Source organism: Lygodium microphyllum, chromosome 16, assembly GCF_053477565.2.
Source record: "Lygodium microphyllum isolate KBCC chromosome 16, Lygodium_microphyllum_v1.1.10, whole genome shotgun sequence".
In the NCBI taxonomy this organism is placed as follows: domain Eukaryota; kingdom Viridiplantae; phylum Streptophyta; class Polypodiopsida; order Schizaeales; family Lygodiaceae; genus Lygodium; species Lygodium microphyllum.
Window position 1 is genome coordinate 108718565 of NC_141150.1, and position 22269 is coordinate 108740833.

Genomic DNA, 22269 nt, shown 5'->3' on the forward strand with positions numbered 1-22269 from the left:
AGTCACCCAGAAGATGGGTATCGGCAAATCTTGGTAGAGGGCCCATTTAATGTGTTGGTTGCAGGTCATTCTAAGCGGTGAAAAGAACAAAAATTCGAAAGGTCCCCTTATTAAGATTGTTGGTCCCACCTTGCCCACCTCATGCTAGAATTGAACTTGAGACTTGCTAATTCTAAGCTCTGGTCTCATTGTCATGTTGCAAATGAGGGAATTACAAATTTTTGTTTTATCATTAAAACACTTTAAAACAGGCTTGGGATAGATTGTAGGAACTACAGTGCTTCTATTGATTTGTTTCATGGATATTAAGGGGCCATGTTGGGCCAGGCTCCACATAGATCCATCCTCAGCCCACATGGTTGGCGCGTGCAACCCACAGATTGTTGTGAGCGACTGAGGCTAAGGCAAGAGCAGATGTATGGAATGTTTCTCAGAACAATCCATAGGGCTATCGTCCACCCGGTTGCGTGTGAACAAGGGGGCAAGCAGATGTGATATTTTCCCTCCAAAACAAGTGGATCGGTAGGCCTTGGGAATCTAGATCTAGTGTGAGGAGGCCGTGGGGCCCGGCGGCCTGATGGGGGGACCGACACGCGCCGGGGGTGAGAAGCATGCCGGTAAAAGGTAGCCGCGGAGTGAAGGCACCGGCGGCCTTTTTGTAAGCCGTGACCGGCCGATTGGCGCGCTCAAAAGGAAGGATTCTCTCTCTCTCTGTGTTTCTCTCTCTCTCTGGCATGCTGTCATGAGTCTGGGATGAATCCTGAGACGGGGTCGAAGCCAATGAGCTAACGCCGACGCCCCTCCCTCCGCCATGGCCTGGCTCCTCTCCCTCTCCTGCTCGGGCCCCGGCCCGCTCTCCTCTCAGCAGATCCCCACCCTGGAATGGATCATCTACCTCCTCTTCTCCCCCTGCTCCCACCACATCCTCCAGGCCGGCCTCCACGTCTTCTTCCTCTCCACCATCGCCATCTCCTCCCTCTCCGATCGCTCCAGCTGGCTCCGTGGCCCGCGGCATCCTCACGATCGCCACAGTTGCCTTCTCAGCCTGAAGCTCGCCGCATTCGGACCTCGTTTCGCTGCCGCCTTTGCTCTCTCCTCTCTGGTAAGCTTGTTGACCCTAGCCTCTTGCGCCTGGCATGTCTGGTACGCCATTGCTGAGTCTGATGGTTCGGTGCATCCGAGTGCGGAGGCAGTCTTCTCCGCCATCCAGGCCCTCGCTTGGATCTCCTTCATCTTGCTTCTCGCGGACGAGCTACGCCGTAATTCGATCAAGTATCGGCAATCCCTTCGAGCTTGGTGGTTCTTAACCTCCATCCTGTCTACATTGCAGCTTTTGTCCGCAATTTTCCGCCTTTCAAGCTATGGATTTAGCTATTCTCTCTTGCTCAAAGTAGAAGACATTGTTAATGTGATCGTTTTCCCAGCCTCCATTTTTCTCCTCGTGATATCTGTTCACGGCACAACAGGCTTCAGCAGAAGCCATGAGAACGGCTGTGCAGAGCCTTTGCTTAATGGAGGTAGATCACATGAGAAGAAGCAGGTTAACACCACTGGTTATCACACAGCAGGATTGTTCAGTAAGACATTCTGGCTGTGGCTCAATCCCTTACTTAAGAAAGGCGCCAAAACAACCCTACAGATTGATGATGTTCCAGAGCTATCCCCTGATGACAAGGCGGAGACCTTATTCACCCTATTTCAATCAAATTGGCCAAAGAACAGGATTGATCACCCAGTTAGAGCAGCACTCTTCAAATCCTTTCGGGGACAATTGGCATTCACCGCCTGCCTTGCATTTAGCAAGGCGATTTCCATGTTTGTTGGACCTCTGCTTATTCAGAGTTTTGTCACATTCCTGAACAGCAGTCCACGATACAACAGTGAGGGTTATGTGCTTGTGTTCATTCTCCTACTTGGAAAGTTTGTTGAAGTGCTTTCAACTCACCAGTACCAGTTTTTATCTCAGAAACTTGGTATGATGATCCGCTCTTGTCTGATCACCACTATTTATAGGAAAGGCCTCAGTTTATCAAGCTCTTCAAGACAGGCTCACGGTACTGGTCAGATCGTTAACTACATGACAGTTGATGTGCAACAGATCAATGATTCTATTGTTCAACTGCACAATATTTGGATGCTACCTTTTCAGATTGTACTTGCCGTTCTCATAATATACCGCGAGATTGGGATTGCATTATTGGCAGGCATGCTAGCCATGCTCATTTTGGGACTAGTCGTTCTGAATAACAGCAGGCTTCTCCGCAAATACTCATTCCAGGTTATGACCAAGAAGGACCTGAGGATGAAAGCAACTACAGAGGTTCTGAACTACATGAGAAACATCAAGCTGCAAGCGTGGGAAGAGTACTTTCGTAAGCGCGTTGAAGATTGTCGGAAAGCAGAGTACAACTGTTTAACGAAGTTTCAGTATGCTCTTGCGTCCAATATAACAGTCTTGACAACAGCTACTTCTGTGGTATCTTTGGTAGTTTTCAGTACTTGTTTGTTACTTAATACTACATTGACATCAGCTAAGGTTTTCACAGTAATTTCAACATTCAATATTCTTTCCGAACCCATTCGCACATTTCCTCAAGCAATTATTTGTGTATCCCAAGCCTTGATATCACTTGAACGAATTGATAAATATATGCTTAGCAAGGAGCTGGAAGGATATGTTACAAGAGAGATCCCCAGTCAGTTTGATTATGCTATCATTGTTGAGGATGGCCAGTTTACTTGGGATGAGGTTGGAAACAGACCTGTCCTCTGTAACATCAATTTCAAGATTCCCCATGGACACTTGGTTGCTATTGTTGGAACAGTTGGAGCAGGCAAATCTTCAATTTTAGAAGCATTACTTGGAGAAATGCCAAAACTTGCTGGCACTGTAAGGTCTTTTCCATCCATAAACTTGTAGCAGGATGGCTTGAAGGCACAAGTTTGTTCTTTGCGACAGGCACTTTGCACTAAAAGTCTTTTTAATCTTTTTGTTTCTTGAAGTCATATGTACATAAGTGTTGACAAGATATTAACTTTCAGATCCCCTTGGGAGTTAATGATTGCACTGGGTTTGCTGTGTGAAAGCATGTGCACAATTCTGGATGGGCTTGCAGAATATTAGTGCTTTAAGTTTTTGAATGAAAATCTTAAACTGCACAATTGCCTTGTTGATTGGACTACCTTTTCATTCATTGCATGCTTTCTGCCTATTTACAGGTTCAAGTTTATGGTAGCACTGCTTATGTCCCACAAACAGCATGGATTCAGAGTGGCACTGTTGAAGAGAATATTTTGTTTGGTCGGCCCATGGACAGATCCAGATATATAAGAACTATAAGAGCATGCTCTCTTGAGCAAGATATGGCCCTTTTTGAGTTTGGGGATCAGACAGAGATAGGAGAGCGGGGCATCAATCTTAGTGGTGGACAAAAGCAAAGGGTTCAGCTAGCAAGAGCTGTGTACCAGGACTCGGATATATATTTTCTGGATGACATATTCAGTGCAGTTGACGCCCACACTGGCTCTGCTATTTTTAAGGTACTTTTCTTGCTCCACATATGATACTTCAGATACTCTTTTAAACATACTTTCTTTACTACACATTGTTTCCCTTGGGAAAGTGTACACATTGTTTTGTGGATGCTTGTACCTTACCACAGCCTATTTGTTTGTTATTTGTGCACCAATGGTGTGGGGATCATGGCTTGATTTGACTGGAATTTTGAAGTTATGGATGCTATACAAGAAGAAGTTGTGATGGCACTTGCATACAGTTAGTTTCCACATGTCTCATTGCTTAGTTCTCATGCTTTCAGGATTGTCTGCTTGGAGTTCTGAAAAAGAAGACAAGGATTCTTGTAACACATCAAGTTGAATTCCTACACAAAGCTGACCTTATTTTGGTACACAAACTCACTCACTCACTCACTCTCTCTCTCTCTCTCTCTCTCTCTCTCTCTCTCTCTCTGTCCTCTTCTGTCTGTATGTATGTCTGTCTTCCCCTTTCTCTTTCATTTTCTCACTGACATCATGTATGTTGTTTAGCATAATGATGGATGTTTCAGAAGTAGGATCCTTGTTATATTGTGATGTTGCCTCACCCAGCACCATTGTCAGTATAACTGTGGAACCACAATGGACTAGGGCATTCGATAGCTGGGTTACGAGTTGTGCAGTTTAACAAGGCATGCAAGCAGCAAGACAATCATTGGCCAATTTAGAGGTAGTTGGCCACTTGAATGTGTCTGACCAGCTGAAAAGACCAGGCTGGATCTACCTTATACGTCATCATCACCTGACGATTGAAAAATTCAACCTACATGAGGCACTTGAGTTGCAGCATTTCTGTAACCTTCAGTAACGCAATATGTTAGTGACGACTGCCAGGCAGTGGTTCACACATGCATTGCAGTTGGTCTGTTTATTCAGTTTTGACAAGATCAAACCAGGTTGGTCTCATTATCAGCTTTGACATTTTGCAATTTTTATTTGTGAACTGATTTTCATTAAACCAGGTTCACTTTATGCCTTTTGCCTTACTCTATTCCAGTCCTGTGTCTCTATCTCTACTCCTATCAGATATCATCAAGGCTGAGAGTCAAATGGTGAGAATATGTATGAGCTCATATCTTAGGCAGGGTAAGCCCTTCAAGTCACATGTTCTTCCATGAAGGTGATCCCATAGTGAGCCAGGGCTGTTGCCAAGGTCTGATGTGTCAAGCATATAACCACAATGAAAAGACATTGAGCTTGGGAATCTACATACATGAAATTTTCTGAAAAAAATAATCGAACATTTTAGGTTGGGTTGAACCCCTTCTTAGGTTTATGAGTATGGATCAATGCAAAATGTGAAAACATGTTTGTGGGACCACAGATAGAGTGGGTCAGTGCGATAGCTGGCAGACCTCCCAGCAGGCAGGCAAGTTGATCAGACATGCAGGTGACAAGACATCAGTTAGCTAACTTCGTGGTACTTTGGCTGCCTGCACCTTGTTGACAGCTACATCGTCTTCCTTTTTATGTTTTGCACTTTTGTCTGAGATCACTGCATTTAGTCACGTTTGTACATTTCTGTGTTTTCTTTGTGCAAACCCTAATATATGTTCACATGATATTAGAGCTGATACTTTTCTAAAGAGTATGTTGCACAACTATCATGAAAAGCTTGGTTTGTATGAGTTACATGAGCAACATGCAAGCAAATCACAATGTCTCAGCCATATCTTTCTTGAGACCTTATGGTGTCTTCTTAGGCCTCTCCTTCATTGGAGGCCCTGAGGTGGCACCATGCTCTCAATGAGGAGGACAATGTATCCTCTCATCTTCCTTCAGTTTGCCAAATGCTGATTGCATGTCGGAGGTGGAGTTTACAAAATACTTGCATAGAGGGTGGCCTGATCATATTCCTCAATCTCCCCTCTTCACCCGTGAAGAGCTATGCATCAATTAGAGCATCCAGCTGGTGAGGCTGACCTCCTATCCACTTATGAAGGAGACCACTTTTGGGACAATTGGCAATTTGTTGTCTTCATCTCAACTAGGCATGATGTCTGGCTCGTAATCCATTTGATTGGAATGAGTCAAAACCCCTCTTGTATTATGCATGATTTGGTTGTAAGTCATATGAAGACCATGATGGGTATCAATATGTTAATGTTGATAGAGGAGGCTCTAAAGGTAGAAACATGTCTCTATACACTCATGTTCTATTACCTTTTGTTTCATAGGAGCATGTTGTTGGTGCTAATCATTCTCAATTCCCTCCTATCCCTTATTCTTCACATGATTATTTAGGGCCGCTCATGTATGCTTTCAATAGCTTAGGCCTAGACTTCACAGTCGTATCATCTTAGGGTCTACTCCTTCTATGTCTAACACATTAGGGTTAGGGTCCTTTTTACCTTTTCAAAGTTTATTTTCATTTTCCCAAGTTAGCTTAGATCATTAACATCCAAGTGTTAGGTTTCCATTATGACTTCCATGATCCGTCTCACCCATAGGTGTATGCCACTTGCACCCTGGTACTCCATTGAGAATGCCACCCATGCACATAGTATCTCCCATCAATGGGCAAGTGAACACGCCTGCCTATCTTGCTATGGCTATGTTGGGTATCCCCCTTACACTCCTTAGATCTCTAATCATGACCATTCAAATGCAAGGATATCCATCCTTTGCTTATGGTGTGTGAAGATGCACTTCATTGGCCAATTAGATATAAGGATATCTATCCCATGCTTATAGTGTTAGAAGTGGTGCAGCAATGGAAGCATAAACATGTGCTGAAATAAACTGCTGAACACAAGATAAAAGAAAAGAAAGAGATAACACAATACAGATGAGAACTCAGATGTATACTCGGGAAATGGAATCCATATACCAAGACATGAGATAGTACAGATACAATGTGAGTCACTTGCTGAGGAGGCATTGGCACCTGCTCCCTCTCTCCAAGGACTATCCAGTGATGAATGAATAAGTGGAGGAGGGAGCCCGACAATATATAGGTCAAAATAAATGTCTACAATATGATAGGTTGGCCAGCATTAAATGTTGGCCGATTGGTTGCAAATAATGTCCAAACCTCAATAAATAATGACAAATAAAATGCCTAAATATTCAGTGTGTCTAGCCTGCTGAACCACAAGTCCAGACTCAACCATGAGTTGACTAATCTGCTAACACCCTCTCTCAGATCATGGGTGATCTGATACAATATAATATACAATGATAATGTCGCATCATAGTACATACAACAAAGTCCACCAGAGTAGAACCATGGATACCCAAGTAGTGGGTGCGCAAGCCACCACCAAGGTGCCTTGGAGAGAACCTGATGTCGATGTCGATCGTACCAGCTCCTAAAGATAGAGAAGATCATAGCAACTCTCAATATCTGTCAACAATGCCCCTGATGTAGCATACGTGACCATCCTGTCACCAATGCCGCAGTGCATAAATGACCATGGATTCCCTGCCTTTGGCCAGATTGCCAAAGTGTCCCCTCATGTGAGCTCCAGACGAAAGCCACCCGCTCTCTATCAAGTACCAGCCCATCATGAACTTGGATGTCAATCCCAGCTCTAGGATTTGTATCTACCAGACTTTGGTTTCAGGGATGTCCCTCTCTGGATCCTGTGCATTTGTATAGAAATATAGATGAGGCGTGGCTGCCCCATCTCACCACCCTCTCACACTCCCTCTCTGGCACTGGAGAGTCGTGAGGAATGACCTCATCACCACCACTAGAAAGTAGCTGAGGAAGGGGCCACTAAGCCTTTCTCACGATTCGAAGAAGAGGATCCCGTCCGTGCCTTGGACTTCGCCTTGGCTAGAGGATCCGAATCGAAATCTGAGGCAGATGATGACTGGTTGGAGGAGTCCACTTCCCGCTTCGCCTTTTGCTCCTTTTTCTTCCTGGAAGCTGCTAACTCTTTGCAGTCCTTCCTTAAATGACCTTCCTTGCCATAGTGGTAACATTGGGCCTTCAACTTCATTGTCTTCAAACCCATCTTTGAAGCTGCAAAAGCCTCACAGGAATCTCCATGTAGCGTGTCATCAGTGGATGTGCAAGGAGCAGCCATCTGTAGAGGATTTAGAAGAGAAGTAGCGAAGAGAAGGTATTTGGAGAGGGAACACAGCCAAACCACGAGCACAGACTGCAAAAAGCAAGAGTTTACATACAATATAACCCAAAATCTGTTGCACAAAGTCAAAAAATCAGTTTAAATTTGCCAGAAACAGCAAAAACGGCCTATTTTGCCAGTCGCCCAGCCCAAAATAGTGCTGAAAACAAAACGCAGGCTGCACACTGCATAAACAGGTGTAGGGAATTGTCGCCAGTAGCCTGATGATGAAAACACAAGCAGCAGGAGGTGTTGGACAGCAGGTGATGACAAATCTGCAGAAAACGCAGGTCAAACAGGTCACCTGTATGGAGCAGCAGCCGCCTGATCAGCAAGGGTGAAAAAAGTCTTGAAATCAGCAAGAAAAACACAGCAGGAGCACAAATCCTGAAATTTGATACCATGTCAGAAGTGGTGCAGCAATGGAAGCATAAACATGTGCTGAAATAAACTGCTGAACACAAGACAAAAGAAAAGAAAGAGATAACACAATACAGATGAGAACTTAGATGTATACTTGGGAAATGGAATCCATATACCAAGACATGAGACATTACAGATACAATGTGAGTCACCGGCTGTGGAGGCACTGGTACGTGCTCCCTCTCTCCAAGGATTGTCCAGTGATGAATGAATAAGTGGAGGAGGGAGCCAGACAATATATAGGCCAAAATAAATGCCTACAATATGACAGGTCGGCCAGCATTAAATGTTGGCCGAGTGGCTGCAAATAATGCCCAAACCTCAATAAATAATGACAAATAAAATGCCTTAATAATCTATGTGCCCAGCCTGTTGAACCACAAGTCCAGACTCAACCATGAGCTGACTAATCTGCTAACATATAGTGTATCTATCCATCCTCGATCTATTTATATGGTGATCATGTTTATACCTTGTTAGCAAGTCACACATTTGTATCCATTGTGCATACATCGCCTACATATGTTGGGCACTTTGGTCAATATCCCCAAAAGTGTATTTGACTATCCATTCCTATCCTCCCTACTCCTTGCGCAAGACTCTTACACTTTGGTTGCTATGGGCAAGAATGCCTTTACTAACAAGACTCGTTGTAATGGGTTGAATTTTACAACTTGGTTGAACCTCATGCGACAAGTGTTTAAGTCTTAGGGCCCTTCGGACCTAGTAGTTGGTGTGGAGGCTATGTCGTCAGACCTTTGACTTGCCCACCCTAATTATATCCCTTAATGGAAGGCTCGTAGTGCCACGAGAAATATTGAGTTAATGCATGGGTTACTTCTCAAGTTTTGGTCATAGTGACAACATTTTTCCCTTGCATTTGATCATTGGGGCAACAATTGATGGGTCAATGGACCCGTCACCCGTCATCCATCTTTTTCTTCAAAACTTTTTTTGAAATTCCTCTTCCTCTACCGAGGGTTCACGTGTGGAGGCATGTCTTCAAATTTTCGTGAAATCTAAGCCCAAAAATTTGGGGCTTCTCGAGATCGAGTACTGTTCATGCAAAATTGAGGCATCTGTGTCAGAAATTGCAGACATTGTGTGCACTTCAATTGGGTAATTCGCCAAAATTATTGAAATTTTGCTCATTTGAGTGAAATTCTCAACATTGGACTCATAAAATTTGGGGATTTTATTGTATTGGTAAAATTCTGTTCAACTAAGTTAGATTGGCTGACATTCGTGCACATTTGGATCCGAGAAATTTGGGCTTTTGTGAAATTTTATGAAATTTTATTAATTTTGCCCGTTATATGCTTTCAGGAACATGTATTAATGCAATTGGGACAGATTGGTCAGTGAAATTTTTGAATGCCATCATTGTGGCAAGAAGGGTCACTTTAAATGTGACTGCTACAAATGGAAGAAAGAGAAAGGAAAGGGCAAGAAGACAAATGATAGTAAGGAAGAGAAGAAAGAGAGTCAAACTAAGAAGAGCAGTGTCAAAATTGAAGAGGTGAATATAGTCACTCATGATAGTGACAATGGGAATGACATACTCGTTGTCTCTTCACACTTTGGTGCACATGCTTTACTTGCAGATACAGATGATCACATGCATACTTGGATTCTCGATTTAGGTGCTTCCTTTCATGTCACCCCTCATTGTGAGTGGTTCTTTGCCTATACATGGTGTTGTCCATCTTGGGGACAACTATGCATGTGACATTGCAGGTATTGGCAGTGTGCAATTGCAGTTTCAGTATGGTTCTATCTTCACACTTCAGCATGTACGGCATGTACCTCAGCTCAAGAAGAGCTTGATTAGCACAGGGCAGCTAGATGATGATGGATTTCATACCACCTTCGGTAATGGGAAATGGAAGATCTGTAAGGGATCTAGAGTGATTGCCAGAGGTTGTAAAAGTGATACCTTGTATTCTCTCCATGTATCTAGTGTGAGTGATCATGTTGTTGCCGTGACCGAGCAGCTAAGTGTTTCTTTGTGGCATGGCCGGTTGGGACACATGAGTCAAACTTGAATGAAAGTGCTCTCTCGTTTGGGTTACTTGCATTGTTTTCGTTATGCTGATTTTGAGCATTGTGATCATTGTGTCTATGGTAAACATGCACAAACGTCTCATAAAAAGTCTCTTTCGCTGAAATCTTCTCCTCTAGAGTTAGTACATTTCGATGTATGTCAGATGCCAGGATTATCTTTAGGGAGAGAGAAATATATTGTCACCTTTGTCGACGATGCTACACGGAAGGTATGGGTTTACCCTATTCGTAGCAAGGATGAAGTGCTTGACAAGTTTAAAAATTCTTGGCATTGGTTGAAAATCAGACTGATAAGACACTCAAGTGTCTTCGCTCTGACAATGGTGGGGAATATGTGTCCAAAGGCTTTTAAGCATTTTGTGACAGCAAAGGGATCAAGAGGGAGCTCACTGCCCCTCATAATCCATCCCAAAATGGAGTTGCAGAGCGTACGAATCGGACCATACAGGATAAGGTCCGTACGATGTTGTCTCATGCTGCATTACTCCATGGTTTTTGGGCAGAGGCTGTTACGACAGTCGTATACTTGATTAATCGGTCACCAAATATGACTTTTTTGGGGGGGGGGGGGGGACGGGGAGTTTCCTAAGAAGCGTGGTCGGGCAAGCCACTTTTATATGCTCACCTGAAAGTGTTTGGTTGCGAGGCTTTTGTGCACATTCGTAAAGAAAAGTGCAACAAACTTGAGCCAAAGTCCTATAAATGCATTTTCCTAGGATATGGTGACGAGGGTGAAATGGGGTATAGATTATGGGATCTCGAGAAAAGGAAAGTAGTACGCAACAATGATGTTATCTTCCGGGAAAATCACATGTGTAAACAACTTGAAAAGACTGAAGAGGTCGGTAGGGTTGTATTCCGGGAAGATATATCTTTTGGACAGCAAAATGTGCCCGCTGTACAGCAGCAAATATCTGTTGTAAATGAACTTGTAAATGCAGAAAATAATGCTGGAAATGATTAGTCAGCTATTGCCCATGATAATGAGCCACTACATGTGCAGGAACAGCCAAGACAGAATCTCTTGAGAAAAATGGTACTTGGGACTTGGTGCAGTTTTCCAAAGGGCAGAAAACACTTCCACACAAATGGGTTTACAAGATGATTACTTCTGGTTCCTCACCAAAGTACAAAGCAAGATTGGTTGCGAAGGGGTACAAGCAGGAACATGAAACTGACTTTGATGAGATCTTCTCTCCTGTAGTCAAAATGACTACTTTGAGAACCATTTTGGGCTTGGTTGTAGCTGAAGATATGGAGCTCATACAGGTGGATGTAAAGACTGCATTTTTACATGGTGATCTGCATGAAGACATATATATATAGCAGCTTGGAGGGTTTGTGGAAAAAGAGAAAGAGAAGATGATATGTAAACTCAAAAGGAGTCTGTATGGGTTGAAACAAGCACCGAGAGAATGGTATCATAAGTTTGATACATTTATGTAGTCTGAAGGTTTCCATAGAAGTCAAGTGGATCACTGCTTGTACACCAAGAAGGTAGTAGATGACAGCCTGATTATCTTGGTTTTGTATGTAGATGACATGCTAATTGCTGGCAGGGATACTCATGCCTTCGACTCACTAAAGCAAAGTCTTCATGGCAGCTTTGATATGAAGGATCTTGGTGATGCAAATCACATTCTTGGCATGTGAATACTCAGAGATAGGTCGAAAGGATTACTCTATCTATCTCAGTAGGAGTATATCTCCAAGGTTTCACAGTGTTTCAATATGGAGGGGGGGAAAACAATTGGGGTTCCATTGCCTCCATATGTAAAACTCAGTGTAGAGAATAGCCGTACATCTGATGATGAGAAGGTTGAAATGGCCAAGATACCATATGTTTCAACTGTTGGCAGTTTGATGTATGCTATGGTTGCTACATGTCTTGACATTGCCTTTGTAGTGGGAGTGGTTAGCAGATACATAGCAAACATGGTAAAAAGCATTGGGAAGTAGTGAAAGATATTATGAGATACCTCAAAGGCATAAAGGAGTTGTGCATCTACTTTGGAAAGAAGAAGGCATCTGTTGTTGGCTTTACGGATGCAGACTATGCTGGTCATGCGGATTGCAGAAAGTCCACTTTTGGGTATGTGTTTATCTTCACAGGAGGAGCAGTCTCTTGGATCTCCAGGCTATATAAGTGTGTTGCATTGTCTACTACAGAGACAGAGTATGTGGCTGCCATTGAGACATGCAAGGAGGCTTTATGACTTTCACATTGCCTTTAGGTGGGAGGTTGTTGGGAATAAATGCTATCGTATCTTTTGATGTGTTCGGGTGTGAACACACCCTTGGCACTTGTACTTTCATATATATACCTATGTAAAAACCTAAAGTGGTATACTCGTCATTGTACCGAAAAAGATTGTGCTCACTCTCACTCTCTGTCTCTCTCTCTGTTGCTAACAATCACTGATTGTCTTAATCCTTGCGCTCCTAGCCACTACAATTACGTCGGTCTCTAATAGCTCTTTTTCCTCTCGCATGGAAGATTTTACCAAGTGGCTGCCTTCAAATTGCATTTTCCAGCAATATTGAAAATATTAATTTTAAAAATTAACTTAATTATCATTTCTTGCTTAAAAAAATAATTTTACTAGACGACATTTAAATTGACTGGGCCAATTTGTCATCCAAGTATTTTTGAGTAGTTATTAGCCCTTGAACTGTCATTAATTAATTAACTGATGCCTAGTTTCTTATGTTACCATTGAGATTAATGGCTAATAAAATCATCTAGGTCAAAATACCAGGTATCACCGAGTACCTATTAAGGATAACTTATTTGGTGCTCATTGACTTCTCAGGGTCCTTTGCCTATCATTGTGAAATAACTAACTTGCACATCATATGTGCACTTCACATTTATACTCTTGATTAACAACATAATCAAATGCTAAGCAAAGCATCAAAGTTTCATGTCCTTGTGACTGACCTTCACCTTCTTGCAATTGCCCCCAATTACATTGCAATGTGTCAAAAGCATTTGTTGCCACCATTGGAAATACATGTCGACATCATAGTCTAACATATGCACCTATTGCTTAATCATGCTTATGTCCTCTGCATGCATGAAATTCTAGCAACTTAAACCAATTACAAGCCATATACATGAATCATAACCATTACTAGGACCATAAGGGATGTATCCATATGCCAAAACCCAACATTGTTCTGATCACCAAGGCAAAGTAATGCATAAAGCAAGCATAACTAGTGTCTCATAGCAATCACATACCGGATGATACTCATGTAAAGCATACATTAGTTGCAGGGTTGTCTCCGTACGTAGTACGGACTGATTCGTACGATACGATCCGTACGGTACAATATATATCCGTACGATTTCGTACGAGAAAATGGGCACTTTTTGGCCACTCTACTTTAAGTCTACAACTTTCTTTTTTTCTTTCTCATTTCTTTTTTTTTTCTTCTTTCTTTCTTATTTCTCTCCCAAGCCTCTCTCTCTCTCTCTCTCTCTCAAGCTTCTCACACCCTCTCTCTCAAGCCTCTCCTCTCTCTCTCTCTCAACCTTCTCTCTCTCTCTCTCTCTCTATAGCCTCTTCCTCTCTCTAGTTGCACTAGTACCATGTAAGAAAGGTTTGATACTATACCATACTTTAGGTACCGTACCTTACGGATTAGTACCATAAGGTACCAACTTAATGGATGTAACTTTCCCCTTCTAACTGCACTTTGGGACGAGCTAAATGCTCCTTATATTAATATGATTCTCCCATGAGATTAGATTATTTGAGATTCAAACAATTTCTCTCAACCTTCTCTATCTCAAGCCCACCCTTCTCTTATTTGTATGATCATGCATGTATGATGTATCCACTCCCATCTAAGTAGTTATAAGTTGTGTTGGGTATTTTACTCACGCCTTACTTACGCCTACGCTCATATGGGAGTGTCGGTGATCAGTAGGACACTGGGGCACTTTTTACTCTTGGTAGGAGAGGTTTTTTCCCCCAGACTTATGGTCTTATTATCGTATGTACTTATGTGCTTATGTTACACACATTTAGGCACTTAGTGTGTGTTGGGTGTGAACACCCCCCTACAACCCTAAGGTTTAAGGGTTGTACTTTGTACTTTCAGATTACACTCATTCAGTCAATTCTCTTGGGTGTCGTGCTTCAACTCTGTCTCTCACTCTCACACTGTCTACTGAATCCCAGCTGTACCTTGATCCTCTGTTCTCACATTTGGTATCAGAGCTCAGCTCTGAACTCAGCTTCTGCAGCACACACCAGTCCTGCTCCAGCGTCAGACGTCACGTGAGCACAGGTATAGCCTGTCGTCAGTCCTGTCAGCAGTCAGGCGCTGTTCCTCAGCGCTGCCTCAGCACAGTACAGCTCGTCGTCAGCCTCCTGCAGTACCCTGCCCGTCAGCAGTCGTCCACGTCAGCAGTCGTCCGTCAGCAGTCACTCGTCAGCTCGCGAGCAGCACCAGCAATCCGCCAGGGCCCATTTCCTGCAAATGAGTTTGCCCTGCGCTCGTGACCACGAACTGCTCTCCGACCTGCGTCAGAGTCACAGCCCGCCTACACGCGTCAGATTCGCGACCTGCCCTGTCCACGCGCAGCCCGTCTGCCCATTGCGACTGGTCAGCCCGTCTGACGGCCTGCTCCCGCCTGCCCGCCTGTCTACGTCACGTCAGCAGCTCGCGACGTGCTTCACGCCCAGGTAAAATTTTCAAAATTATTTTTATTCCAGCCCAGAATAAAATTCTGGAAGCGGCGGTTCACACGCGGTTGGCACAGATCTACTGGAAAATAAATTTCATACAAATTTCTGGACTGAATGGTCAGAAATTTTGGGTCTTTTGTGTATTTGGAGGACAGATGCATTTAAACTGTTGATACAGTCACAGAACGACTGTTTTTGACAGAGATTTTGGCAAAAATTTTGGGGATTTATTCATAACAGTGTTGCACTGCACTGTTTGCACCTTGGGAAACGTGCAGTAAAGGACAGTTTTCTGACAGAGTACGCCCTTGCACATCAATTGCAGAAAAGTATTTGCTGCAATTTCTGGAAATTTGCAGATTTCCAGTTCAAACTGCTTTGACATTGCTCATATTGTCTTTGGAAATTTGTCATCATGGCAAATTAGGCAGGTGATGTTTTTACGTATGTATCCAAAGAGGACAGACTGGACGGAAACAACTATTCCCTTTGGTCATTTATGATGAAAAATGTATTAGTGGCCAAGAATTTATGGGATTATGTCAGTGGAGAGGAAACTCGGCCGGGAGTTGTAGCTCCCGCTACTCCTCCTCCCCATGGCGCACGTGGACAACGGGGACCTCAGCCCGCTCCACCTCAGCCACTTCCTCCAAGAACTGCAGCTCAAAAAGCTTGGGATACCTGTGATGCACAGGCCTTGTCGCTGATTGCTTTGGCAGTTCAGCGGTCCATCATACCTCATATCCGTTTTGGCATCTTCTTCACGAGATGCATGGTTGACTTTGGAGCATATGTTTGCAGGAAAAAATGAGACACGGATCTCTTTCTTGAAGAAAGAGTTGGAAACTCTGAAGATGCATGAAGGTGATTCTATGCAGGATCACTTAAACAAGATTCAGGACTTGAGGGAGCAGCTCATGAATGTAGATGAGTATTTTTCGGATGCACAGTTGATATCCACCACCTTGAATTCCCTACCTCCTTCGTACTTGTCTTTTCATACTGCATTGAACCTCACAATGAGGATTGCTGAGCATCCACTCACTTTTATTCAGCTGGTTAGCTTGCTTCTAGAGGAGGAGCAAACACGGAAAAATAGTGGTGTGGATGCTATAGTCTCTGAGCAGGCTTTTGTGGCACGACAGAAAGGCAAGAACAGCAAGGTGAAAAATGCTCCACAAAGTTCTGGCACTTCGGGCACATCGCAGAATCAGTCACAAGGGGGGATGCAAGCAAAAAAAGGAAAATGTCATTATTGTAAGGAGCCCGGCCACTATATCACTGAGTGCAGAAAGCGCATTGCCAAAGAGAAGAAAAAGGAGTCAGGAATGTCTGTTTCTTCTACTCCTTCCACTGCTAGTGAGTCCGCGTCCTTTGTTGTGGACCGGGACTATTGTTTTTACACTTGCAGTTATGATATCTCTTGGGCCGATAGAGCACTTAGCTCTACAGAGGATGCTGACACTTGGTTCTTTGACAGTGGTGCTTCTAGACATATCACATCTCGCAGAGATATGTTTGCTTCAGTTAGTGCACCTCCCGTTGGGAAAACGGTACAATGTGCCAATAATGCATCATACCCTGTTCGTGGTATTGGGGAGATTCAGCTCACAGCCATTGATGACTCTATTCTCTGCCTGCAGGATGCTTTGTTTGTGCCTGGAATAAAGAAGAATTTGCTTTCTATTTCTTCTTTGGCACGTTGTGGTATGCAGGTCACTTTTGATGATGACCGTTGCATGGTTCGAGAAAAAGAATGCATGACATTGGTCTTGACAGGATCTTTGTGTCATGGTTTATATGAGTTGGATGCTCTTTCAGTAGATCAGTCAGCATACTTGACATCCACTCTTACTCTTGCTATGATACAGGCGGAGTTATGGCATGCTCGTTTAGGGCATGTAAACTTTGGCAGCTTGATGCTTTTACAGCGTACTCAGATGCTGGATGGCTTACCTCTCTTGGAGAGACCTCCTGAGCACTTATGCGAGGGATGCATTTTGGGGAAAATGCATCGTTTCTCATTTCCTCGTGATGTTGCTTTCAGGGGAACAACCAGATTGGAGTTGGTGCATTCAGATGTTTGTGGGCCTATGCAGACCATGTCATTGGGTGGTTGTTATTATTTTGTGACATTCATTGATGACTTCACACGTTTTTGCTGGGTCTATTGTTTGAAAAAGAAGTCAGAAGTGTATGATGCATTTTTGGCTTTCAGTGCACTTGTTGAAAACCAATCTGGATGCCACATTAAGACTCTCCGTTCGGACCGAGGGGGGGAATACATGTCCTCTATGCTTAATTCTTTTTTGCAGCAGAAGGGCATAGTACATCAGTATACTACAGCTTATACTCCACAGCAGAATGGGGTAGCAGAGAGGAAAAATCGGTCACTCATGGAGATGGCCAGATGTATGCTGAAGGCAAAGAGCTTGCCTCATAGTTTTTGGATGGAAGCAGTCATGTGTGCTTGCCATATTTTGAACAGATGCCCTACCAAAGCCTTGAAGACCATCACACCATTTGAGGCTTGGAACAGTCGTAAACCTTCTGTTGGTCACTTTTGTACCTTTGGGTGTCTTGCCTATGCCCATATTCCACAGGTACTTAGAAGAAAATTGGACAACAAGGCTGTTAAGTGCATTTTTATGGGATATAGCAATGAGAGCAAGGCTACAGACTCTATGATCCCGTTACTAAGAAGGTTTTTGTCAGCAGGGATGTTGTTTTTGATGAAAAATCAGAATTATCCTTGGCTGGTTTGGACACATATCAGGCTGCCCGTGATGTTTTTGAAGGGCTGCTGCCCATTACTTTTGGTGACTCAGCTGGAGGTTCACAAAATGAACCTAATGTTCAGCCAGTTGCTCCTATGGAAAGTGCAGAAATTCAGCCATTGGCTGATCGAAATACTCAGCATAATGCTGAAACAGAAATTCAGCAAGAGCTTGCACACAGTCAGGATGCTAGACAGCTACCTAGATGGTATTTGCAGACTATGCAAGATAGTCCTTTGGATGCACCCATGGCTGGTCGTACTAGAAGGCAAACTCGTTTGCATGATTCAGCACATACTATGGAGTTTATTATGGCAGCAAGTACTTTTGATAATGAAGAGCCTGAATGTTATGAGGATGCACAACATAGTGTGCATTGGAAGGCAGCCATGCAAGCTGAATTAGATTCTATTACTAAGAATCACACTTGGGATTTGGTATCCTTGCCATTTGGGAAGAAAGCCATTGGAACAAAATGGGTCTACAAATTGAAAAGAAAAGCAGATGGATCCATAGATAAATACAAGGCATGGCTGGTAGCTAAAGGCTACGCACAGAAAAAGGGCATTGATTATGAGGAGACATTTGCTCCTACTTCCCGTATGACGACCATCAGGTCTATGATTGCTTTGGCTGCACATTATGGTTGGACAGTTCATTAGCTAGATATCAAGACTGCATTTTTGCATGGGGAACTTCAGGAGGAAGTTTATGTACAGCAGCCCATTGGTTTTGCAGTTGAAGGCTCAGAACATTTGGTATGCAAGCTAAAAAAGGCACTATATGGTTTAAAACAAGCTCCTAGAGCTTGGTATGAAAAGATAGATGCTTTCTTGCTTGGTCAGGGGTTTCTAAACAGTTCATCTGAGTCTACCCTTTACGTATATAAAGAAGGGGGATCTATGCTGATTTTATGTCTTTATGTTGATGACCTTTTGCTCACTGGAACACATGGTGATCAGATTTCAGCATTCAAACAAAATTTGCAGCAAACTTTTGACATGTCTGACTTGGGAGTTTTGCATTACTACTTGGGCATCCAGTTCATACATATTGCTCGAGGTATTGGGTTATCACAGTCAAGGTATATTGGGCAGCTTCTTGAGAAATTTGGCTTACAGGATTGCAAGCCAGTTTGTACTCCCATGGAACCTGGACTGAAACTGTCATTACATGATGACAGTGATTTGTTTGATATACATACATATGCTCCTGCAGTTGGATGCCTTATCTATTTATGCAATACTAGGCCGGATATACAGTTTGCAGTTTCAGCATTGAGCAGGTATATGCATCAGCCACGTATGTCACATTGGCAAGCTGTCAAGCGTGTTTTCTGCTACTTGCAGGGTACTCGTTCTCTTGGGTTGCTTTATGCCAAGGGGGGACCACTGCATTTACATGCTTACAGTGATTCTGATTGGGCTGGTGATTATGATACACGTCACTCTACTAGTGGCAATTGTTTCTTTCTTGGCACTTCTTGCATTTCTTGGCTTAGCAAGAAACAATCCACTGTTGCCACATCGTCATGTGAAGCTGAATACAAGGCAGCTTTCACCACCACAGTTGAATGCGTATGGCTTAGACGCTTGCTAGCTGATTTGGATGTATCTGTTACTGAGCCTACTCCTTTGTTCACTGACAATCAGAGTGCCATTGCAGTGGTACGGAACCCAGTGTTTCATGCTCGCACGAAACACATTGAGATTCACTATCACTTTGTCAGAGAGAGGCTACATGCAGGTGATATCAGCCTTGTCTATTGTCCTACCACCAGTAATGTGGCAGACATCTTCACCAAAGCTCTTCCTCATGACAAATTTGAAGCATTTCGCGATGCTTTAAATTTGATATCCTTTGGTGGCGGATGATCCTTGTACTCTTGATCACTCTTCACTCCAGGGGGGTTTGTTGGGTATTTTACTCACGCCTTACTTACGCCTACGCTCATATGGGAGTGTCGGCGATCAGTAGGACACTGGGGCACTTTTTACTCTCGGTAGGAGAGGTTTTTTCCCCCAGACTTATGGTCTTATTATCGTATGTACTTATGTGCTTATGTTACACACATTTAGGCACTTAGTGTGTGTCGGGTGTGAACACCCCCCTACAACCCTAAGGTTTAAGGGTTGTACTTTGTACTTTCAGATTACACTCATTCAGTCAATTCTCTTGGGTGTCGTGCTTCAACTCTGTCTCTCACTCTCACACTGTCTACTGAATCCCAGCTGTACCTTGATCCTTTGTTCTCACAAGTTGTATGTAGCAGTAGCGCATGTTGCGCATTCCGCATTAGGTTTTGGCATGTTACCGTCAAGTACTCATACTATATACTCTAATAGCATTGCTATTTAGACTTGAAATATCTATTCTATTACCTGTTGTCCAAAATAATCAAGATATTTTTTTTGTCGTACGAATATCGTACCGTACCTTATAAAATCTTAAGGTACCATTTAGTACCGTATTTTATCGTACCGTACCGTACCGTACATTTCGTACCTGACAACGATGATTAGTTGCAAACCACATGTATCTTAGGTAAATGTACTTCTCTTGCATGATCTGCAAACATAAATTGTGTATTATTTGTGTATGATGTACATGCCTTGTAAATGTATATCACATCCAAATGTACCATTAGTGGGGGAGTAGAGCTGCTACCTTCCCCTTTGGTATCATGCAATACTTTGGGTCTTTTATGCTTTGCTTAACTTAAATGAGCTTGATAAAAAATCGGTTGGTTCTAAGTGAAACACATCAAGGTAAAGTGCATCATTGAGGATGATTTGCCAAGTCACCCTCCTCCATCCATTTGCATCTATCATATGTGAAACAATACTAAAACTTCACCAAGAAGCACACGGAAAATTTACCTCTAATTCTTTATGCTCAAAACTTGCACTAGCTTCTATGTATTTTTTTCTTTGAAGTGTGAAGATACTTTACACTTTCACATTGTTGCAGTTTCAATTGAAGTAGCATGCAACATCGCATCTAGTTGACTAGCTTCTATGCTTGGGAGTTTGCATACTATCAACCATACCAAGATACATTTTTTCATACATTCCATGCATTAGTAGCTGCATTTTTCTCATAACCAATAGTACTATATAGAGCATTTGCATGACCAATATTGATACCATGAACTCCAAACACGCCGAGGTTTGCAAATGCATTACCGAACATTGCCATTTTGTGCCCTAGGCATCATGCCAAGATCACTGAACATGGGATTTTGCATTCCACTTGCTATATCCAAGTACATTCGGCCTTGCATAACTTGCATAGGTGGCTGTTGAGAATGTTGAGAAATAGACAAATGATGTATGCTCCAAGAAGAGATGTCTTGAATCCCATATGCACAGTGAAGAGAATGGAACAACCCAATTACTATAAAGCATTGTACTTTCACAATGATGAATGCAATATCATGATGCTTTCCTCTTTGAGTTAGTGTCATTGTGATTGTCAGTCCAATACACAAGATTATCTTTATGAGTCCAAGCTTTCATCTTGGAACCTAATTCACTTGTGTAACAGTTGTCTACTCATTATCCATGTCAACATGAATTTAGTCTTCATCTTTCAACCTCTATAGCTCCTACCATGCTCTAGAATCGACATTTTTACATGGTATTAGAGCTTAGCTAAGCATGGCATGATTCCCTTCTCTGCTCTCTTAGTCCATCTTAACCTCAGGTCAGCTCAAGTCCAGCTCACGGTTCCATTTCTCACTTCCATCTCCACGTGACCTTGTGTTTGCCATAGCCAAAACAACACCTATCTAACTTGAGCTTTTGGATCTCCCAAACTAGAGCATATCTTAACTTGCTTCCTTCTAGGGATTTGTTGCTTGGCTCAGGGCGCTACTCTGTATCACATAAAAGCTTGACATTGGCCACTCTAGAGCTCAACATTGTCAGAATTTAAACTCGCTGTCCAGAATTGCGCCACTTATTGTCTGTATGACAATTTGCCCTGTGCACTGCGCGATCTGCCCTGCAACCATAGGGCTTAAAAGAGCCATACCTAAGCTCTCTCCAACTCAAAGGGTTTTCTAAATGGCCATCTCTGTAAGCTGCAGTAAGTAAAAAACCAGGCCCCTGTCCTGAAACCCTAAAAGGGTAGCCATAGCCAAGTTTCCTCAAGGTCATAAAACCTTTCACTTTTTTACTTCTCTCAATCCATTGAAGACTCTATCATTCTGATCTTACTAAGCACTTAATTTCCAGCAAAGCATCACCACTAAATCAGGAAGCAAGAAGAAGATCGAGCATCAACATCCGACATTGAGCTCCAAGATAGTATTTTTTTAATACTTATGCAGTGTTGTTAAACACTAATCATCTTGTGTCTCTTGACACATTGAAGTACAACTCCTTTGCTGGCTGATTTGCTGCTGATAAAAAATGGTAGAGCTCAAACAAATAGCAAAGTTCAATGGAGAAGGCTTCCATGCCTGGAAGGAAAAGACCATGTATTACCTCATGAGGAAAGACCTCTGGGATCTCTTTGAAGATGATGAAGGTGATGCAGATAGCGGGAAAGAAGATTCAGAAAGCGGGATTCTTGCAGTAGCTCCACCAAAAACCAAAGAATGGAAGAAGATGAATAACAAGGCACTAGGCATCATTGCCTGGGGACTAAGTGATGATGTGCTACATCATA

The 22269-nt window shown here is 42.9% G+C and overlaps 1 protein-coding gene across 2 annotated transcripts in view; it reads left to right on the plus strand.

Moving 5' to 3' along the window:
- Window positions 1-697: 697 nt before the first annotated feature.
- LOC148023222 (ABC transporter C family member 14-like) overlaps window positions 698-22269 on the plus strand; it is a 35102-nt gene continuing 13530 nt past the window's right edge. Inside the window, exons 1-4 of one of the 2 annotated variants that reach the window (XM_087696237.1) lie at window positions 722-1102; window positions 1194-2890; window positions 3220-3540; window positions 3819-3905. In XM_087696237.1, coding sequence (XP_087552363.1) covers window positions 883-1102; window positions 1194-2890; window positions 3220-3540; window positions 3819-3905 — 2325 coding nt within the window. In that variant the 5' untranslated portion in view covers window positions 722-882. Of the gene's footprint in view, window positions 2891-3219; window positions 3541-3818; window positions 3906-22269 lie in introns of both variants that reach the window. The other variant, XM_087696236.1, reaches the window with a different exon arrangement.